The sequence below is a fragment of the Sylvia atricapilla genome, chromosome 3, assembly GCF_009819655.1.
Source record: "Sylvia atricapilla isolate bSylAtr1 chromosome 3, bSylAtr1.pri, whole genome shotgun sequence".
In the NCBI taxonomy this organism is placed as follows: domain Eukaryota; kingdom Metazoa; phylum Chordata; class Aves; order Passeriformes; family Sylviidae; genus Sylvia; species Sylvia atricapilla.
Window position 1 is genome coordinate 35527369 of NC_089142.1, and position 18337 is coordinate 35545705.

The 18337-nt window shown below is 38.8% G+C and overlaps 1 protein-coding gene across 1 annotated transcript; it reads left to right on the forward strand.

Moving 5' to 3' along the window:
• Positions 1-2547: 2547 nt before the first annotated feature.
• Positions 2548-18023, forward strand: CFAP206 (cilia and flagella associated protein 206). Its single transcript, XM_066315117.1, is given in 12 exon segments — positions 2548-2655; positions 3851-3934; positions 4205-4322; positions 5363-5551; positions 5816-5974; positions 6435-6643; positions 7399-7518; positions 9919-10117; positions 10545-10682; positions 12669-12862; positions 13869-14012; positions 16461-18023. Coding segments are annotated over 12 exon segments (1893 nt in total). The 3' UTR covers positions 16692-18023.
• The last annotated feature ends 314 nt before the right edge of the window (positions 18024-18337 follow it).

The following is an 18337-nucleotide window of genomic DNA, read 5'->3' on the forward strand; positions in this document are numbered from 1 at the left end:
TCTGCAAGTATTTGTGTACTAAGCCTGTGAATATGTCAGCAAAAGTCTCGCTGAATGTTATGGGATAGGAACTGACTTTCTGCATCAGCGAAGCTGCAAATTCCACCTCCTTCTCTACTGCAGACAGTGTTTAGTTGAACTCTGTAAAACTGTCCACTTTCAGCTGATAATCTTTCCAGGAGGAAGTGTTACCAGCACTGTTTGAGCACCAAGGTTTACGATTTGAAATTTGCTTTTGTAGAGAGAGAGCTGGCATTGGCACTTTTCTTTCTCCTTCTATTCCCCAAAACTACATTCTTCTTCTCCTCTTCCTCGTCCCCACCTGCAACTGCAGAAGGGCTGGTTCTTATGTGATCTACCAGGAAGCACAGAGGAAAAATATCTGTGATCCTAAGCTCACTAACAGCAACACATTTCTGCTCCAGGAAGGGCCCCTAAAGTTCCTTATCCAGCAATTTGTAGAAAAAGAGGTCCTGTAGATTTTTACTCTCTTGATGAAAGTCTTGCTATAATTACTGAGCTTAAGGATATTGAATTTTTAAAATATCAATGCAGAGGACATATTAAGAAGCTCCATTAGCTGTGCTACTAGAATGAAAGCTAAGACTTCACAATATCTATTGCAGGATTGTTTTGATGTCTGTTCCACAGATCTTCCCAAAGCATTTTAATGGATGATGCTGGCATTACATGCACTGTACCTTTGTACCACACTGAAGACACAGATGTAACCCTGCAGCTACTTGCCAGGTAGCATAGTATCATCTTAATTTTGCTGATAAGAGTGACTTGTCTGAGGTCACAGTGGAAAAAAATTATCATCTTAATCTCATCATGATTCTCAGGGGAGTTCCCTTTGTCTGACAGAGTAAATCAAAGGGAAAAAAATTAAATCAGTGGAAAACTGGTATAGCTTTTCATCTGTTATCCCTGCATTCCCTGTGCATTTTGAACTTATTTGATTGCCTTTCAGGGACATGGCTTTTAAATTTAATTAACATGTGCTGTTACTCTTTATCTGACATGGAAAGCTGTAATTAATTGCATATTGACTAACTGAACCACTTACAGCAAGGCATTGCATTCACCCAGTGGTGTGCCCACTGGTGCGTGCAAGAACTTGGGGCTCACTGGGCTGCTGTTTGCAGGCTGTGACCTGTAGCGCTTGCAGGCACTATGCCCAGAGGAGCTGCCACCTCCAGCAGCAGCCATGAGACCTGAAAGCAAAGATGGCTCTTGTTTGTGTTGCAGAGCACAGTTGCCTCGAAGTTGTCTGTGCTGCCTCTGCCTACAGTACTCGCTGTGTACCACACTCATTTTGTTGATATATGTATGTATGAATTTATCTATGTATTGTATGCACTTATAGGTGTGTAAATACACTTATCTGTACTGGGTCTGGCTAGGATGGAGTAGGCTTGCTGATCAACATTTTCTGTGGTGCTGTGCTTTGGCTTTGTGGTGTGTTGTTAACACACAGGTGTTTTGGCTGTGTGTTTGCCTAGGATGAAGGTTTTCTTTTTCCCACTCTGCCCCACTCCAGCAGACCATTCCAACAGTTTGGGTTGGAAGGGCCCTTGAAGATCACCTAGTTCTGACTCCCACTGCCATGGGGGGTATGCATATTGTATGTATGTACGGGTCCAGAGGAGGACCATAAAAACAATTTGGGGTCTGGAACATCTCTCTCATAAGGAGAGACTGCAGGAGGTGGGCCTGTTTAGTCTTGAAAAGACTGACAGGGGATCTCATTAATGCACATAAATATCTCAAAGATGTGTGCCAAGAGGGTGGTGCCAGACTCTTTTCAGTGCTGCCCAGTGAGAGAGTGAGGAGCAGTGGCCAAAATCTAAACCACAAGAAGTTCTACCTCAACATGAAGAAGAACTTTTTTACAATGAGGTGGCAGAGCTCTTGAACAGGCTGCCCAGGGAGGTCGTGGATCTCCCTCTGGAGATGTTCCAAACCCACTTGGACACGTTCCTGAGTAACCTGCTCTAGGTGACCCTGCCTTGGCAGGGGGATTGGACAGGATAATTTCTATAGGTTCCTTCCAACCCTAACGATTCTGTGATTCTGTGATATTAAGAGACATATACCTATGCACGGTATGTATACGTCTTTATACATACATATATATCTATATTTACACACACCTACGTGCAGCCATAGCTGCAGAGGCCCACACGCACGGTTTGTATGCGTACCGAGACACTCACGCTTACATTCCCGTGCCTCCACAGCCAAGTCTTTGGAATCCATACAGGCGTGCATGTGTTGCGCGCACACTGCCCCGTGTACCCGGGACGGACCCTGTCTGTGCGCTGTGTGTAAACTCACATTGACTCGCCCGGTAAGGCGGCGGAGGCCGGGCCGCGTCCCCATGGCAACCCCGGGCCGGCGCTCGGGGACGGGACCGGGCCCCGGGAGGTTCGTGCGGGACAGGGCGCTCAGCAAGCGGCGGCGCCGGGCCCGGAAGGTGACTTTTTGAGAAGGGACCCTCGCTGAAGTGAATGTAGGCCGGTTAAGGCGTGGTGTTTGGCCAGCATGTCCGGCGAGCTGACCCCGAGTGCCATCAAGAGGATAATCCGCCAGGTCGGCCTGAAGTGCGCTGCCCGGGGACAAAGCCTCTCGGAAACCTTGGTGGCATTCATGGTAAGCGCGGAGGGAGGCGTGCAGGGGCTGCCGGCAACTGAGGCGGTCAGGGGTGACCTGAGCTTGGAGATACCTTGGTTTCCAATTGCCCGCAGTGAGAAATTTTAAAGGGGCGTTCAGCGACATCCAGTACAGAGTCCTAAAAACCTGGAAAAGTATTTCATTCCCCTGAAATCTTATGTGAATATAACGCTCCAAGAAGGCTGCAGGTCCTGAGTCTGGAAACTCTCTGAACTCCAACGCAGAGCTCTTTCCCAGTTTTCTTCTGCATGCGGGACAAACCATTGTTTTCTTCCAGAAGTGGAAAAGAGAAGTGTTACCAAGTGTTACCAAGTTTTAATAATGTTTCGTCCCACTGTCATGAATGACCGTGTGATGCATAGGTGAATGTTTAATGCAGCAGCTGTATTTGTTCTTCGATGTTTACCTCCTCCCTCTATTGTGATGGATAATTTTGTTTGTTTCTCTGCTCAGACAGGGCCAGGTAGTATAAATGAGCTGAATATTTGAAGGAATGGGCTCTGATCCCACTTAAAGTGAAAATTTTTCAGAATCAGTCTCAGCATTGTCCTTGATAGACAACTATAAGTATCCTAAAAATATCTGACATTTTGACATCTCTTAGAAGACACAGCACTCCTTCAGAATATAGTCTCAATGCACCTGCAAAGCTGTGTCTAAAGAAAGACGGGCTAGGCTCCTTTCTTATTTATGATCAGCTCTTGATAACTTGTATATAAATGTACATTGTTCACAGCAGTACTGTTAATGTGCTATTTTCCCCCTAAAAGTGATACTGCAGCTTTAGAAAATAAATTGGGCTCAGAAGCAGATTAGACAGGAAAATTTTAATGAGTAAAAAATTTATACAAGTGGCTGGCAAGACACGCAGCATGAACACCAGTTGTGAACATGCACGTATTTTCCTGCATGCAGAACACTATGGGTTCTTTATTCAAATGGTAAATGTTTATACTGATGCTTATAACACCAACTTAGAAGTTTATAAACAATTATAGATTTAAAAAAACTATTACTTAGGAAAATATTTTTCCAAGTAATTTTTAAAGGAGCTATATTTAAATATCTGTATCATATCATTGAATGCATCTGAGATTTTTCCAAAAATAAATGATGAATTGCAAAGGTGATATTTTGAGACATAAATTAGTATTTTTCTTTTGGTAATCTCTAGGTGAAAGCTGTTGTTTTAGATCCAAGAAATGATTTTAATATGGATCAAATCCTTACAGAAAATGATATGCAAGATCTTATCCAGGTAATCTGACATGATATTGAGTCAGTACTTATCTAAGACTATAGCATTATTTGCTACCTGTTCCTGTAACTAAAATGACATGAATACTATTAAAATTGTAGTGCTACTTTATTCTTATGGTTCTCTAGCTAAAGACTGGACTATGTTTACATAAATAAATGCCTTAGAAAAGCTTTATAATGAGAGAATGGTAGTGAGAGAGCTCTACAGCTGTTGTGAAACCTGTAGTAGATCACTATCAGTTCAGATGTTTCCCCAGAGATGAGAAAGAACTCACTTCTCTGACTCTCTTTTTTGCTCTGTGTTACCCGACTGCTTGACACAACAAACCCATCCCTAAGCACAATTAAGATGCAAGTTTACTTTGATATGAATTATGCAAACCGAGGTAATTTCAAGTATGTTTTCATAGAAGTTGATGCTTCAGTTTATAATTTAATAATAGTAATTACTATTAAATGAATCCTGTCAATAAAGCAAAATAAAAATCCCAGGAGAAATTTACTGTGCAGGAGTCTGATGTTTAAGTATGGATATAGTAGGGAAAAGTGTACATTAGATTTGAGAGTATTCTTCTCTTGCTGTCTGAGAGATTTACAGAATACAATGTATTAGGTTGCTTGAGGACAATTACACTTTTAGGTTCAGTGGTTAGCTGCCTTCAGCACGAAAATCTTGCACCTGCACCTGTGTGTCTGAAGGCAGTCAGAACGGAGTATTTTATCAATATCCCTAATTGGGAGATTACAGTTACAGTTTTAGCTGAATACATTTTTGTCTCATCAGTAGTAATTTCATATGGTCTGAGAATGAGAATGTGAAAATAAAATGAGATGGGGAAAATGCCTCTGTTGTAAATGTAATTTCAGATCTCAAAGGGACAGTGGAAGCTGACTGGGGAATAGAAGACACAGAACAAGAATAGATGTGAGAAAAGCATTTCTCTGTGGGGAGATAATGAAAATGTTTTCCTGTTAGCATGGATTAAAAACAAAAACTAGCGACACTGGGAGCTGCTCCTAAATCCTCTGAGCTCTATAAGCTCAGTAACTGCAGCAAGTTTTTTAAATCCTGAGTAGTATTCAGACTTGAGCATGTAACTGCAGGTGTGTTTGAAATATGTGTGTGTGTAAGTTAGGTCCTCCTACAGTCAGAGGACTCCAGAGATTCAGAGACTTGCTGTTTAATTTGGCCTGAACAGTTCTCAGGACTCTACTGATCGATGTTAATCACACTAATTATATTATATTAATGTTTAACTCTGCTGTTTTTAATTCTAGTGGTGAGGTACTATGAAAATCACTTCTACGTACCTGTGCTTCAGAAACCTTAAGTTGGTGCTCTGACTGTGGAAATGAATCACAGCCTCTGTATATGCCAAATTTCAAAGAACTTAGATAGCACTTTCTAAGTGTTCTTCTTTCCTAGATGAATTACTGAGTGAGCAGGAGCGTGTTCTGGAAGGAAAAGTGGCTCCTGTGGTTAGAGCTATCACAGAGAGTGGTCCACATGCACAAGAAGAAATGGAGACTGTGTATCAAAAGATTGTTACCTATGCGCTGCTGAGATCTGGTCTAGGATCCCCGACAGATATTGAGGCTGTCAGGGAGGTAACAGGTCAGTAAACTCCCAGCTGTGAAATTGGGCTTTTCTCATTGAAAAATAAAATTTCACCTTCTCTTTGCTGATATTTAGATACAAATGTGGTAAACTGTGATGAATGCTTACTATTGAAACTGTCACTGCTTAGCCTTGAAGTGTAAATTTCTCATAAATTACCTACTTTTTGCATTGTTCAGGAGAGGCTATTTTTCTTATTTAATGACTTTCTTTTCTGTTCCTTCATACTGAGGGTTTTCTCCCACATTGTAATGCTTATAGCTGCCTTGCAGAGTGTATTCCCCCAGACAGAGATGACTACTTTCATCTCACTCAGTAAGAAGGACAAAGAACAACAGCTGAAAGATCTTGCCATGCTAGTCACAGGAATTCGTTTGTACAACAAGCAGTGCCAGAAAGGAGGAAGTGGCATTGATGACTGTAAGTAAACAACTGCATTTGAACTGAGTATTCCAAATTCATTCTTCCCGGCCTTCTTCACTGAAGCTGCTCCAATAATTTCTTATCTCAGGGAGGCCTGTTATTGTTATTTTATAAATTAGTAAGCTGAGAATTGAAAATTGTACAGATTGTCTCAGGTAATCCATATCAGTTGTAGCCACAGAGTTGCATCTACTATAAAGCAAGTTTTCTCACCTTCCTTGACTTGACTATGATATTTCCACACCTGTAATTCTAAATACTTGAAACAATCTGACTAGTGAGATAGGGTGGTTGAATCTGGTTCACAAGTATTTGGAAATGCGTGGATATAAGGACAAAATGCAGAAATCAAAATTTCATCAGAAGACCATTATGCTCGAATATTGCACTTTAATCATTTGATAATGCTTTCATTAATTCTTTTTATACATATTTCATATTTATTCTATGTGAATAGTGCCAAACATCCTGCACAGAGCCATTCCATCAGTTACACAGACTCTCGACAAGCGTCTGAATTCCTGCCAGCTGCTAGCGCACCGCTACACAGCCCTGTTGGAATCCATGCAAGAAGACCCCCACAGACACTCCCAGCTTAGTACTTTTAAATTAAAAGAAGCACTATTCAATGTGAGACAGTATGAAGCCTTCCTTTGCATCCTTCAGGTGAGATATAACTGTGTTATATCCTGTGGACTTCTATTGCAGATGGAATGTCTTCAAGTTACCTACTTGCACACGATGGAAATGTAAGAAAATTTACTTGGAAATAAATGAAATAAAATAAAATATATTTCTAGATAAAGAACTGTAGATTGGTTGGGTTTGGAAATAATTTTAAAATCAAGTTCAACCATTAACCTATTAGCCTGGCTCTGCCAAATCCACCATTAAACTGTTGTTTGCATAATGATTCTCTGCCCCAGAAGGCACAAGAGAAACAAATCTCCTTGATCAATCCATAAATCATCTCAGTTTTAGTCTGCAGACACCTCCAAAATATATGGAGTCATCAAAAGTCTTTGAAGAATACAATTTAAATTCTTGTTTTGTTAATGAAGAGTTTTTCCTTTGTCTTTTGAGAAACTGCTGATTTTTATTAGTCTTTCCTGTATAAGGCATTGAATATAAGTTCGTGAGTTTAGTTTTGTTAGGTTTCTTTGTTGTTGTTGTTGTTGTTGTTCTCTTCATTGGGAAAATGTAGAGGATTTTCTAGAGGATTTGGTAGTTTATGGGTGAGTGTAGTGCCTGAACACCTGAACATTTAAAGAAAAATATATTTTGTGGCAAGATAGAATACATTTCATTCCCTAAAACAATTGTTCTGGAAATAGTTGAATGAAGAGGCCCAGGTAAGTACTTACTATTAAATACTTGGTTTTTGGAGTATGATAACATTTTACCTGATGTTCTCTTTCCAGTCTAATGCAATTACAAGTGCTCAGGAAGTTGAATCATTGGATGTTAAGTTTGAAGCAGCAATGACTGTACTGAAAAACACAGTGCAGGATAAGACTTCCATGGAGTCCAAAGAAGTTTTTGTAAGTATTATGAATGGAAAACTCATTACTTCTTCAGTAGAAAAAATTATTAAGGTAAGATACTTTGCTGGTGTGTTCTCGAATAGTTTATGTTCAGAAAGAGGCTACATATTTTTCTCTCTATTACAATATCACCTGTGATTTTTGAATGAGCAACTAAAAGACTTGCTCCTAAGGTAAGAAAAAGGCAAGGTACAAAAAGTGAGCAAAGGAATTAAATGGTATTTTACTGTAAACATCTTGAGTTGTCATTATTTGTAGATTTATGCTGATATCTTCTATTTTTGTGTGTGTATATATTTCTTCCTGTTCCTTGCAGAAACTCTAAGAACATAATGATTGCAGAAAACAGCACATCAGAGTGTGATTCTTTTAAACTTCCCTCAGATAGCAATCCCTGTAATTACATGAGTCACTGATATAATTTTCCTGAAGAAACTGGGTTCCTGTGATGGGGATGTCAGCCTCTTTTCTCCTCCCAATAGCTTCTGAACCTGTTGTCAAGTTTCAATCACATTTGTCAGAGACCAAAGATCTCAAAATATGTCATTTTCTGCAAGTTTTGTGGAAAAAAAAAGGAGCAACAAGAGACACACAGTGAGGGCCTTACCAAGATCAGGTCTGAAATGGTTTGTGTGCTCTCTGGCCAGTGATCAGCCACTGAAGGGTTGATGTTCTGTACTGTTGCACCCTTGGTTGGGAGCTAAAGGACGTGGGAAGGAGGTATTAGGGGGAAGGGAATAAGTGCTGTGAACTACAGGTATTAGGAGGGAGGCTGCTTGATGAGCCTGTGAAAACCTGGGATTTTTATGCTGGCATGTTATAAAGGAAACGGGAGAGAAATACGCTAGAAACCAGCTTCATTTTATTTGCTTTTCATGTAAGAGCTTGTTATTTTGTGTGATTTGATTATCACTTCAGTTCCTTGTGGTTAGCTGCTGCACCAGCATGCAGTTTCATACACATTTTAGGTTATTTTTCAACATTCTAAGCTAATTATTGGAAAGCAAAACAAAGCCTACTGTGAGGAAGAGGAAGATCATGACCCCCACCTACTCAGAGTATTTTTTACACTTCCCATAAGAGCATCCAAGCTAGAAACTCATGGGAACAGCACTTTAACTGAGTGATCCAAGCTCCAATTTATGTATGCTTTTGATTCAATAAATCAGATGTTCTCATTTGGAGAACATTTTCCCCTCTTGTCCCGCTGTTTCTCTATCTTTGTGGGGCTTAAGTGATTGATACACCTTACCCTTTCCCCCAAAAGCTATCTACTGTTTGCTGCCTTCCTAGAATTTTTTTTTTCTGTTCTAGTTGGTTAGTTGTTTTGTCTTCTCTGCTGAAGAGAGAACATATAATGCCTTTTGATTTCAGATCCTTTTCAGGTAGAGATTTTTCTACTAACACACCATTCAAATAACTTTTCTTGTCTTTGGCTTGTTGCTGACAAGCTGGATCCTCTACAAAGGTAGAGAGCCAGGGTATTCTGTCTTTTAAAAAGCATAGGATAAGGCCTTATTTGTAGTAAGCATTTGTTTTAGGAAAAACAGTACATTTCATTAATATTCTTTGTTTATTCTATTAAGAATGCTCTTGACCTTTCTTTAGTTTCTTCCATTTTTGTAACATTTCCACAGCATTAGCAATGCTGATGAATTCCAGAGCTGGCTTTATTGGCTGCTCTTAGGATAATGCCGTTAACATGCATAAAATGTGTGGTTAAGTGCATGTTTCAAATTGGCTGAATCTCTTCCTGTAAATGCTGTCTGTATGTTTAGATGTAACAGGGCACTGTTACAGGTCACTGTCATTGAAAACAGCATTTAAACTTAAAGCTTATAGGCTGCTTCTTTATGTGCCTACACCTGTGTGCCAACTGCATTTCAGTGCTGGGAAGGGCAGCCTCCAGTTTTGCCATGAACCTTGGACCACTCTGAAGAGGCCTGCACCCCTTTCATTTGACACACATGGTGGCCTGGGGGCTGTGGTACCAACTCACTCTGGAAAGAGGGCAGACAAAATAACAAAACCTGATAGTTTGTGTACTTACTCCTTACTCCTGTACACTATATTTTCACCTAGAAAACCGTATTGTCAGTGAAGTGCTAAATGCAAAGCATAGTCACAGAATACATTGATTTAAAAAAGGCTCTGGAGTAAAATACAGAAATGTACCACTCTTGCCTGTGGGTTGACATGCTGGATATACTTGCTTTAGGCATACGTGGTGGAAGCTCCTCTTACAGTGTCCCTGAGTTCTCCTGGAATTTCTGGTTGCTGAAGGCCTTGGAGATCAGCCCTGCTTTGTTTATAGCTGAGGTTGTTGTGCACAGTGCTTGAGTTACACCGTAGACATAAAACAAATCTGCTTTTCAGATAATTCTCTTTATGTTCTAGCCTCTGTTTATGGAACTTTCTAAGCTTTGGACTGGCTATCAGAATGAAATGCTACTGCTAAGCTTCCTCAAAAATATGGCTGACAATCTGCAACAGTTCTTGGAAATCCAATCACAGCTTTTTCCAGAGGGAATGCTAACATCTCTTCTGGAAGGAGTGACTGTGAAAAGTGATGAGGAAAGGATAAAAGAAACCATGGGTATGGAAAGTTGAAACTTTTGGTTTTCCTTAATTTCCCAAGATTTTGCAGTTTGAATTTTCTTTACAATAGTGTTTTACAGAAGGTGCAATATATTGATTTTTAATACTCAGAATTTGCACAGTAAGTTAAAATAAGCCTTAAAGGGTGTGGATTTACATTTTCATGTAGTGTAGCTCGGGATTTTATTTTTACACATAAAATTAAAATAGAGCTTCTAAAACTAATACTACCAAAGATGGTTCTCACAGGACTGATTTTCAGCAGATTCTCTTTCAAGGCAGGACTAAAGTTTGGCTTTTGGGATCTGGGCACTGCAGATCATCCTGTGCAAACCACAGTAATCTGGTCATCCTGTAATATTATTAGCTTTTAGACATCTGATATTTTAATACTGAAATCCTTCCTTTGTTTTATCTTTTCTTAGGAACCAGAGTGAATGTTTCTGATTTCAAGAGCCAAGAATGGCTTTTTCCAGAGACTACTGATAATTTTGATCAGTTGCTAATCCAGTACCATGGGTTCTGTGCACATTCAATTGGTGTGAAAGGTATCACTCTTCCAGGTATGCTTTGTAGTTAGACATTTTCCATACTATATATTTACACAAGGATTAGGAAAAATGTGAAGACATTCTGAATGCACCCTCTTAATGTCAATGTCGGAATACTGTTTTCCCACATTTTTTCACAATTTTCACCCCAGATAATTTATTTCCCTTGTTAGAGTATCTTTTCTTAAATACACAAATAAACTGCCCTTAGTAGAAGGCAGGAGACCTTGAAGAGCAAGCAGGGGCAGAAACGAGATGGGACAGATAAATGTTTCTTCTGGCTATACACACATCTGTATGACCTACCCTGCAGCTGAATACAGGTTTGGTTACTGTTGCTAATGTGCTATAACGCAGGCATAGGGAAATGGCCATTCCTTCTACTTTGTGCATCCGTATGTTGCAAACATAGCCATTCAGGCCCACCTCATATGTATTTTTAAATAGTCCTGACAAAGTACTAAAAATCTTTCCTGAAAAGAATGCACAAGTGCACTTGAGTAAGTCAACTAAACGTAGGAATTTTTGGTTTCTCTAGGTTCATTTGTCTTGAAAGTTAACCCTATTTCAACTATCCTAATTCATGTTTCCTGTCTCCCTATCTTTTCTAGAACCTGTCCTTACAGGATTGTTTAAACTTACGGGAGTTTGGGAGGAAAATATGGCCATTTACTTGTCAGTATTAAAGAATAGATATTTTAATGGCAATACAATTTACTTACACTACTTAGTATTGCACATGAGAACAGCTGTCTTGAGTTGGACTGAAGGTCTCTCTAACCCTGTATCTGATTACTGCACATGGACAGTCATGAACACTTTAAAATTATGAGAATTGAAGTCAAAGTGATCCTTCCTTAATTATATCCTTCCTTGTTCTAGCCGTTAGTGGTTATGGGATTTCCTCTGATTAATGTTGAGTCTGTAACCTTCTGTTGAATAATCCTTCAAAGGGGTTTTTCATTTATCTAATTGATTTTGGAATCCATCTTGGGTTTGTCATAGGATATTCTTATTCCCAAGAGCCCCACAATTATAATTATATATGCTATGAAAAGGTACCTCTTTTTGAGATGGTATTAAGCTCTGGCTTGATAATTTCAACAAAGGCTTGATAGTCCTTCTGTTAGGAAAACTACAAAATAGTAATTTTATATTGCATACAATTCATGGTTTTATAACTCTCTATCATATTATTTATTTTTTCTTTTTAATACTGAGGAGGCTTCTTTCTTTAACCTCTCCTTTTGTGAAAGGTATCACAAGCCTCTGATCACTCCTAGCTCCCTTTTACTTGTCCTGTTGTGTTGGAAAAAATGTATTATTACAAATGTAGCTGACAGGTTGTTATAATGTTGGTTTTCTTCTCTTCCTCTGTTTGCATATTACTAATTCCTTTTCTGACTGAGTATTTTCAAGGCACTGTTTATGATGATTCTGGGCATTCCCGGGCAATGACATCTGAAGCACAACCTACCATTGTCCTTGAAATCAGTTTGTGTTTTCCTGTATAAGTTATTTGACCTTTATTGACAATTCTTTTTCTCTGTTAATTTATTGTTCAGCTTCCCAGCAGCTTTATCTGCTTTTTCAGTTAATCTCAATGTTATGCCCTTTGGTATGAAAGCACTACTGGCCTGCAATCAGATATTTGCTGGAGATTTTGGGGGAAACATTTGAGGGTAGAGAGTGGTTTCTTATGCCTTTGCTGTATGTGTTTTATCTGTTGTTTTTCTGAGACATGCACCTAAGGCATGCTGGATGTGAACCGATCAAAAGCAGTTTTACTGACCTAACAACATAGACTTTTCTATATTAAAAAAACCCCAAACGCTTGCTTTCAAGGGTTTATACTGAGTTCGGAAAAAGAAGGAAGTGAAACTAACTTGAAAGAAACACAAAATCTTGATTAAGAATGTATTTTGTATTGGATATCACACTGTTCACTTTTTTAAATTGTGGAGCCTATTTTAGGTTGGCTTTTCTTCTCACTTTTAGGAAATCCTGCTATTGGAATTTTGAAGCACAAGGAGAAATATTATGTTTTCAGTTCAAAAGAAGCTGCATACATCTTTGCTCAAGATCCAGATAAGTTCATTCAATTGAATGTAGAAAAAGCAAAAAAATATGCAGAGCTAATTCAACTGCTTGAGCTCCGTCATCAGTTTGAATACCTTGTTCCCCATACACAGGTACACACTTCCTGTGCCCCTTGCTGAACAGCTGCTGGGTCACTGGTTGGTCTGTCCTTTCTAAAAGAGAACAGATGATATGTATCTTTAGGAAAGAAGTAAAATCCTATGCCTGTCTGAAGGTCCATCTTTTCCAGGTCTTCAGAGAGTTGAAGAAACACTTCTGCTTAATGTCATTCTCACGTTATTTATTCATAGGAGAATATGTAGATACAAAGCATTCTGGCAGTGATAAAAGCTGTTAGTCCATAGCCTAGGCAGGTGTTGTGTCTAATGTTTCTTTTCCTCATTTTTGCAAAGGTAGCTTAAAGGACCAGTAAATAAATGCAAGAGAAGTTATGTCAGATATGATGTTAAATGGCAGTCCATCCCTGTGTGCTGGATGAGGGTGTAGTGGTGTCTGAGGACAGGAGTTATGGAACATATTACAAAATGAAAGGAGAGTCATCAGTAATGAATGTGATGGTGTTACTGTGTGAAATCCAAAGACCTGATTTGGATTTGTAGACAACATTCTCTGTGATCCACTCGTGAATTATAGATCCCTAGCAGTGGAAAGAATGTAGTCTTGAACTGGCCCTTGGTTTGAAACATAGTTTATATCGCAGCTGTAGCAGAGATGTGTGGATTTCTCCCAGTTGTGATTTGTGATATTTAGTCCATTCATGAAGACAAACTGAAGTGCCTGCATCCTAAAATACTGGTGGTGGTGGTACCTTTTTTTACCAAAATCCAACGCTGAAGCACTCACTAGGTAGGCAGGAGCCTGCAACTCAGCTGTGGCCTCTGCCTCAAGGGTTTTCTGTCAGAAATTAAATCCATCAGATACTTAATGTTTTCCTTTTAGTGGGGGCATGGGGAACAAAAATATTGTTGAATGTAAAAATCATTATCCACTTGTGGTTTGCAAGTCTCTATTTGCTTTTAAAAATTAGCATACCCATATGCTATTTCTCTGTATTCTTCTCAATGCCTTGCTTGGCTTTCATTGATTCTTTTCATCCAGGCCAGAAATGCAAAGAAAGGTTTGATGAAACCACCCCCAAAATGTGACAGTGGTACTCAAACTGATACTCATATCTTGCCTCCAACTATTGTGAGATCCTATGAATGGAATGAATGGGAACTGAGAAGAAAAGCTATAAAACTGGTTTGTACTGTTTTTACCAGATTGTCCTTGTTGGATAGCCAATTTGAGAATAAATTATTCTTAACTTCTGTTCCTTGAAACATAAATCTAACCTTTTAATCCAAGACATATACTTCATTACAAGTGGTTCAATTTTTTTTCTAGATATTTTCTCTCCTTATTTCTAGACTTCTTCTCTCACTTCTTCCATATTTTTCCCTGTTTTTTGAGCAGTGCTTCCACTGCTATATCTCTTAATTTCAAATTTTTCAGTTGCCTTCTTTATGTAATAAGAATTTGTCATTTTGAATTAAAATGCATTGAATATTAAGGTTGTTCTACATTCAAATACAGTTTAATGGGTTGAAGACACTATTATGTAATTTCTTTATGAAAAAAAAGCCAGAGTAAAATCATACTGTCAGGATTTTCTGATGGGTTGGAAATCATAATCTGTCCCTAGAAGGTTGACCACATATGTACATAAAAACTTTTAAATTAGCAGTAAATATTTCAGAAACTTCTTTCTAGGGCTTGCCAGCACATGTAGTTGTCAAGGTATAGCACGTGATTTTCACAATTCAATCAAAATGTACAACTTTTGAGTACAGGGAATATTGCAATTAACAATATCAAGTGAACATATAATACTAAAGGGAGTTTCTGTCTTCTTTGAACCAGGTGCACTGTGGAGGCCTGTGGTCTGCTGGGCAGCACCTATTTCCTTTCTGTTATTCTTTTTGCCATGAAATCTCTAACATTTTAAGAGGAAACCAAAATTTTGGACTGAGGAGTCTTGCCATAAGTTAATAACTTGAGTGTTGATAGCTCATAAAGTATTTTACAAAATAGTTGTTACTGAGGTGTATATAGAAGCCAATTAGGTTCACAAGAAGCCTAGCTAAAAGCCTCTTTTGCTTCTGTAAAGTAAAAAAGTACATGAATAAACATAAAATGTGGTCAGTGGCTCTTCAGCTCTAAGCAAAAGGGGATATTTTCCAATATTTGGTCATGAAGATTATTCACAAACAAATTTGTAGCTCAATAGTTTGAAATATTTAGAAAAAGTACTTTAAAGTATTAAGGGTGTTTTAGCCTCAGCTATCCAAATGTGAGATCAGTGATGTGGAGCTGAAAGAAAAAATCCCAGATACATACAAAAGTGCTTTGACTATGCTGATCTGTAATACAAAGGTGGATAAAACATTAAATATCAAAGTGATAAAATAACAGAAATAGTTTACTAGTGCATCAATGAATGGAAGCATCAGACATATTTATGGGTTTTGTTAGAGGATGAGCTCGCATACCTTTGGGGTATTTTGTGTTGTCCATACTTAGCCAAAAAACCTGTAATGGTATAAAATATAAAGCTATTACTTTGTTAGAAAATCTATATGCTGTTAGAAGCAAAATTTTTAGCTCACACTTGTTTCTCTGTGCAAGCATAGTTCCTTGTAATAGCATACATTCTGTCATTAAAACACTCAGAAAAAAATATTGTCTTTGTTCCCATGCTATCTCCTCTGTAAGTTTCTTTTTGTTCTTTTCTGGATTCTGCTCGATGACTTTGTATAGAAAATTCAGTTGTAGATTAAGGTACCAAAAGGTGCCTACATTTAGATGCTTCAGCTTCTGTTCCAGCAGAAAGAGACCTCAGTGATGGAGTCTGGAGAATATTTTAACTGGCCCTGATACAAAATTTAGGCCAGCTGTATCACTCTTCAGCTTCCACTGACTCCAGTCTTCACTGACTGGACTGGACTCCTGGGACTTTCTCACTTACATGGAGGGGTCTGAATTTCAGCACGAGAGTGTATTTTGTATTTTTTGTGGAGAACATTATATCATAATTTACAGTGTTTTACATCATTGCTGGCTGGCATAGAAGGCTCAGTGTAATAAGGAACATTTTTTTGTTTCAAGTGCTGACTTTGGAATATTAACACTTTGTGAGAAGTGGTTTTGTTGTATCTACAGCAATTTCTGTAAATAACCAGCTTTAATCATAAATTACGCTAACTTTTACCCCTTGTCAAGGAGTTAGTAGCAAGGTGGTGCAAGAAGTAATTTTTTCACTTTTATCTGATATTTTGTGACACCGACCCCTAAACTTCATCACATTTGGCAAAAACCAGACAAACACGGGAAGCACTTGCCATGAAAACATTTCATTCTAACAAAACAAAGGTGAAGCATTTAACAAAATTTGAAAGACAACAACCAGTGGTACGAAATTATTAAGGGACTCGTTTAAAATTGTGTGGGCTGCCTAAAGTGCTATTCACACATCCTGTTAGTACTTACCAAATCACAGTCACAACCATGTAGTGACAGAAGGATAAGGTGGGCCATGTTCCAGGTTTGTGAAGCGCAGGGATATAAAACAGACAAACACTCCTGAGTATATACTGGTGCTAAAATGTTCAAACAAAGTTTTGCTTAATCTGAGTCTTTTTGTGTTTTTAGGCCAACTTGCGCCGCAAGTTAACTCATGGCATGCAGACTCATCTCAGCCACATGAGAAGAGAGAACTGCTCCCAAGTGTACTTGCCAAAAGATGCTGGCACCCAGACTAAGCATGACAACTCAAGCAATGTACCCAAATCCCAGATTTTCCTGAGAGGTCTCCGAGGAGGATCATCTGCCCCTACTCATATGGTCACAGTAGACTTAACAAGACCACTGGATGAAACCTAAGTGAAAATGAGGAACCTGAAGACACATCTTGAATGTATATATAAAAATCCCTGAATATGTCTGAATTTAGACACTAAAGATTTTGCTGTGTATGTTGATTCCAGGAACAGTTGGTCTGTTTCATTTATCTTATCTGTTGGGGCTGCTGACTGGCATTAAGTGACAGAAGTGATAAGCCTGAAGCATAGATTTTAAATAGCAATTTAGAATCACAATGTTCTCAAGGAGTTTCACTTCTAACATTTAAATGTGTAGCATTCTGGGATGTTACTGAAGTTTTAATGCAACAATTGCTTGTTGAAATACTGTCTGTAAGTGAAAAATCTTGCCCCAGGAGAGTCACTCAAATGTCACAGCTCCAGGCATAGAGCAGAATTGTCAAGAAGGCAAAACCAGCAAAAATGAAACCAGTCTGGGTCCTTGGGCCTGTCTGTTTGTGCTGGTGTTATCCCAACCCAGTGCATGTAGACCAAAGCTGTAAGGTTGAGAAGAGGGCATCTGTGTTGGGTGGTTCTGGCACCCTTTTAGGTCTCTAGCAATTTCTTGGCTAAACAGTGTACTGGTGAGCACACTGCAAAGCATAGGAACTTGACTTCAGGGGACCTTTTCAAAAGCTGTGTTTTGCTTGTGTTTGAAAAACTGAAGCACAACAGAGAAAAAGTTTTTAGCTTTATGTCATTGTGGCAAAGCAATATGTGCTAGGTCAGGTCAGTGCAACTGCAGATAGCATTTCTGTTTGTGAAAACCCAGATTATTTGAGCTTCAGGACAAAACATTTTCTCAAATGGAAATGGGGTACTTTAAAACAGAGATTTTTTTCTTGACAATAAAGACTTCCTCAAGCTGCTATCTGCACAATGTCCAGCTGCACAACTGTAATTGCACAGGGTGTGCCAAGGTTTCTAAATCTCTTTATTTGTGTGTGTGCATTATGATGCAGTGTGGTTTCCTGGCTTGTGGCTAGACAAGCTTGTGACAATGAAACTCGAAGATTCAAGCTGCTGAGTGATTTTTCTGTGGCATTGTGCAGGATAGCATTCTCTTGTTTTCCAAAGCATCTGGCCTCACTTTTAAAAGTTACACAACAGGGACGAATCCCCAAAGCATTATTAAAAAAACCCAAAGGAGCATGAGGGGAGCACTAAGAAAGAACTTTGCTAAATGGTTTTTGACTATGTAATTTTCTCTGCTGGGAAAAGAAACTAATCAGTAGCAGCTAGATGTGCTGCTCCACCATGTTTTTAAATTATGAACAGGCAGCAATGATTAGACTTATTAATTAAAATATCAATGCAATTACTAGCTGCAAGCTTTGGTTTTTTCCTCGAGAAAAATACCCCATCACTTCTTTATTAAACTTGCTGTGATCTCTCTATATTATCATCCTTTGCTTTGAGGCTTTTATTTTACAGTTCTTAGCAACAAACAGGTATCTCAAGAATCCAGAAATACGTTTTATTTAAAAGTAAACTAATGACTGAAATTTCATTTTATTCTATTTTATTCTTTTCCACTGGAGAAGGCACTGCAACGCTGTAGAATACTGGGGAATAGAACTGTAACCTCCATCTCGGTTTTGTCGCGGCAGAAACGCGTCGGTGGCTACGAGCTTGCTCCTGGCAATCAGAAATTGCGTGAGATTCCTG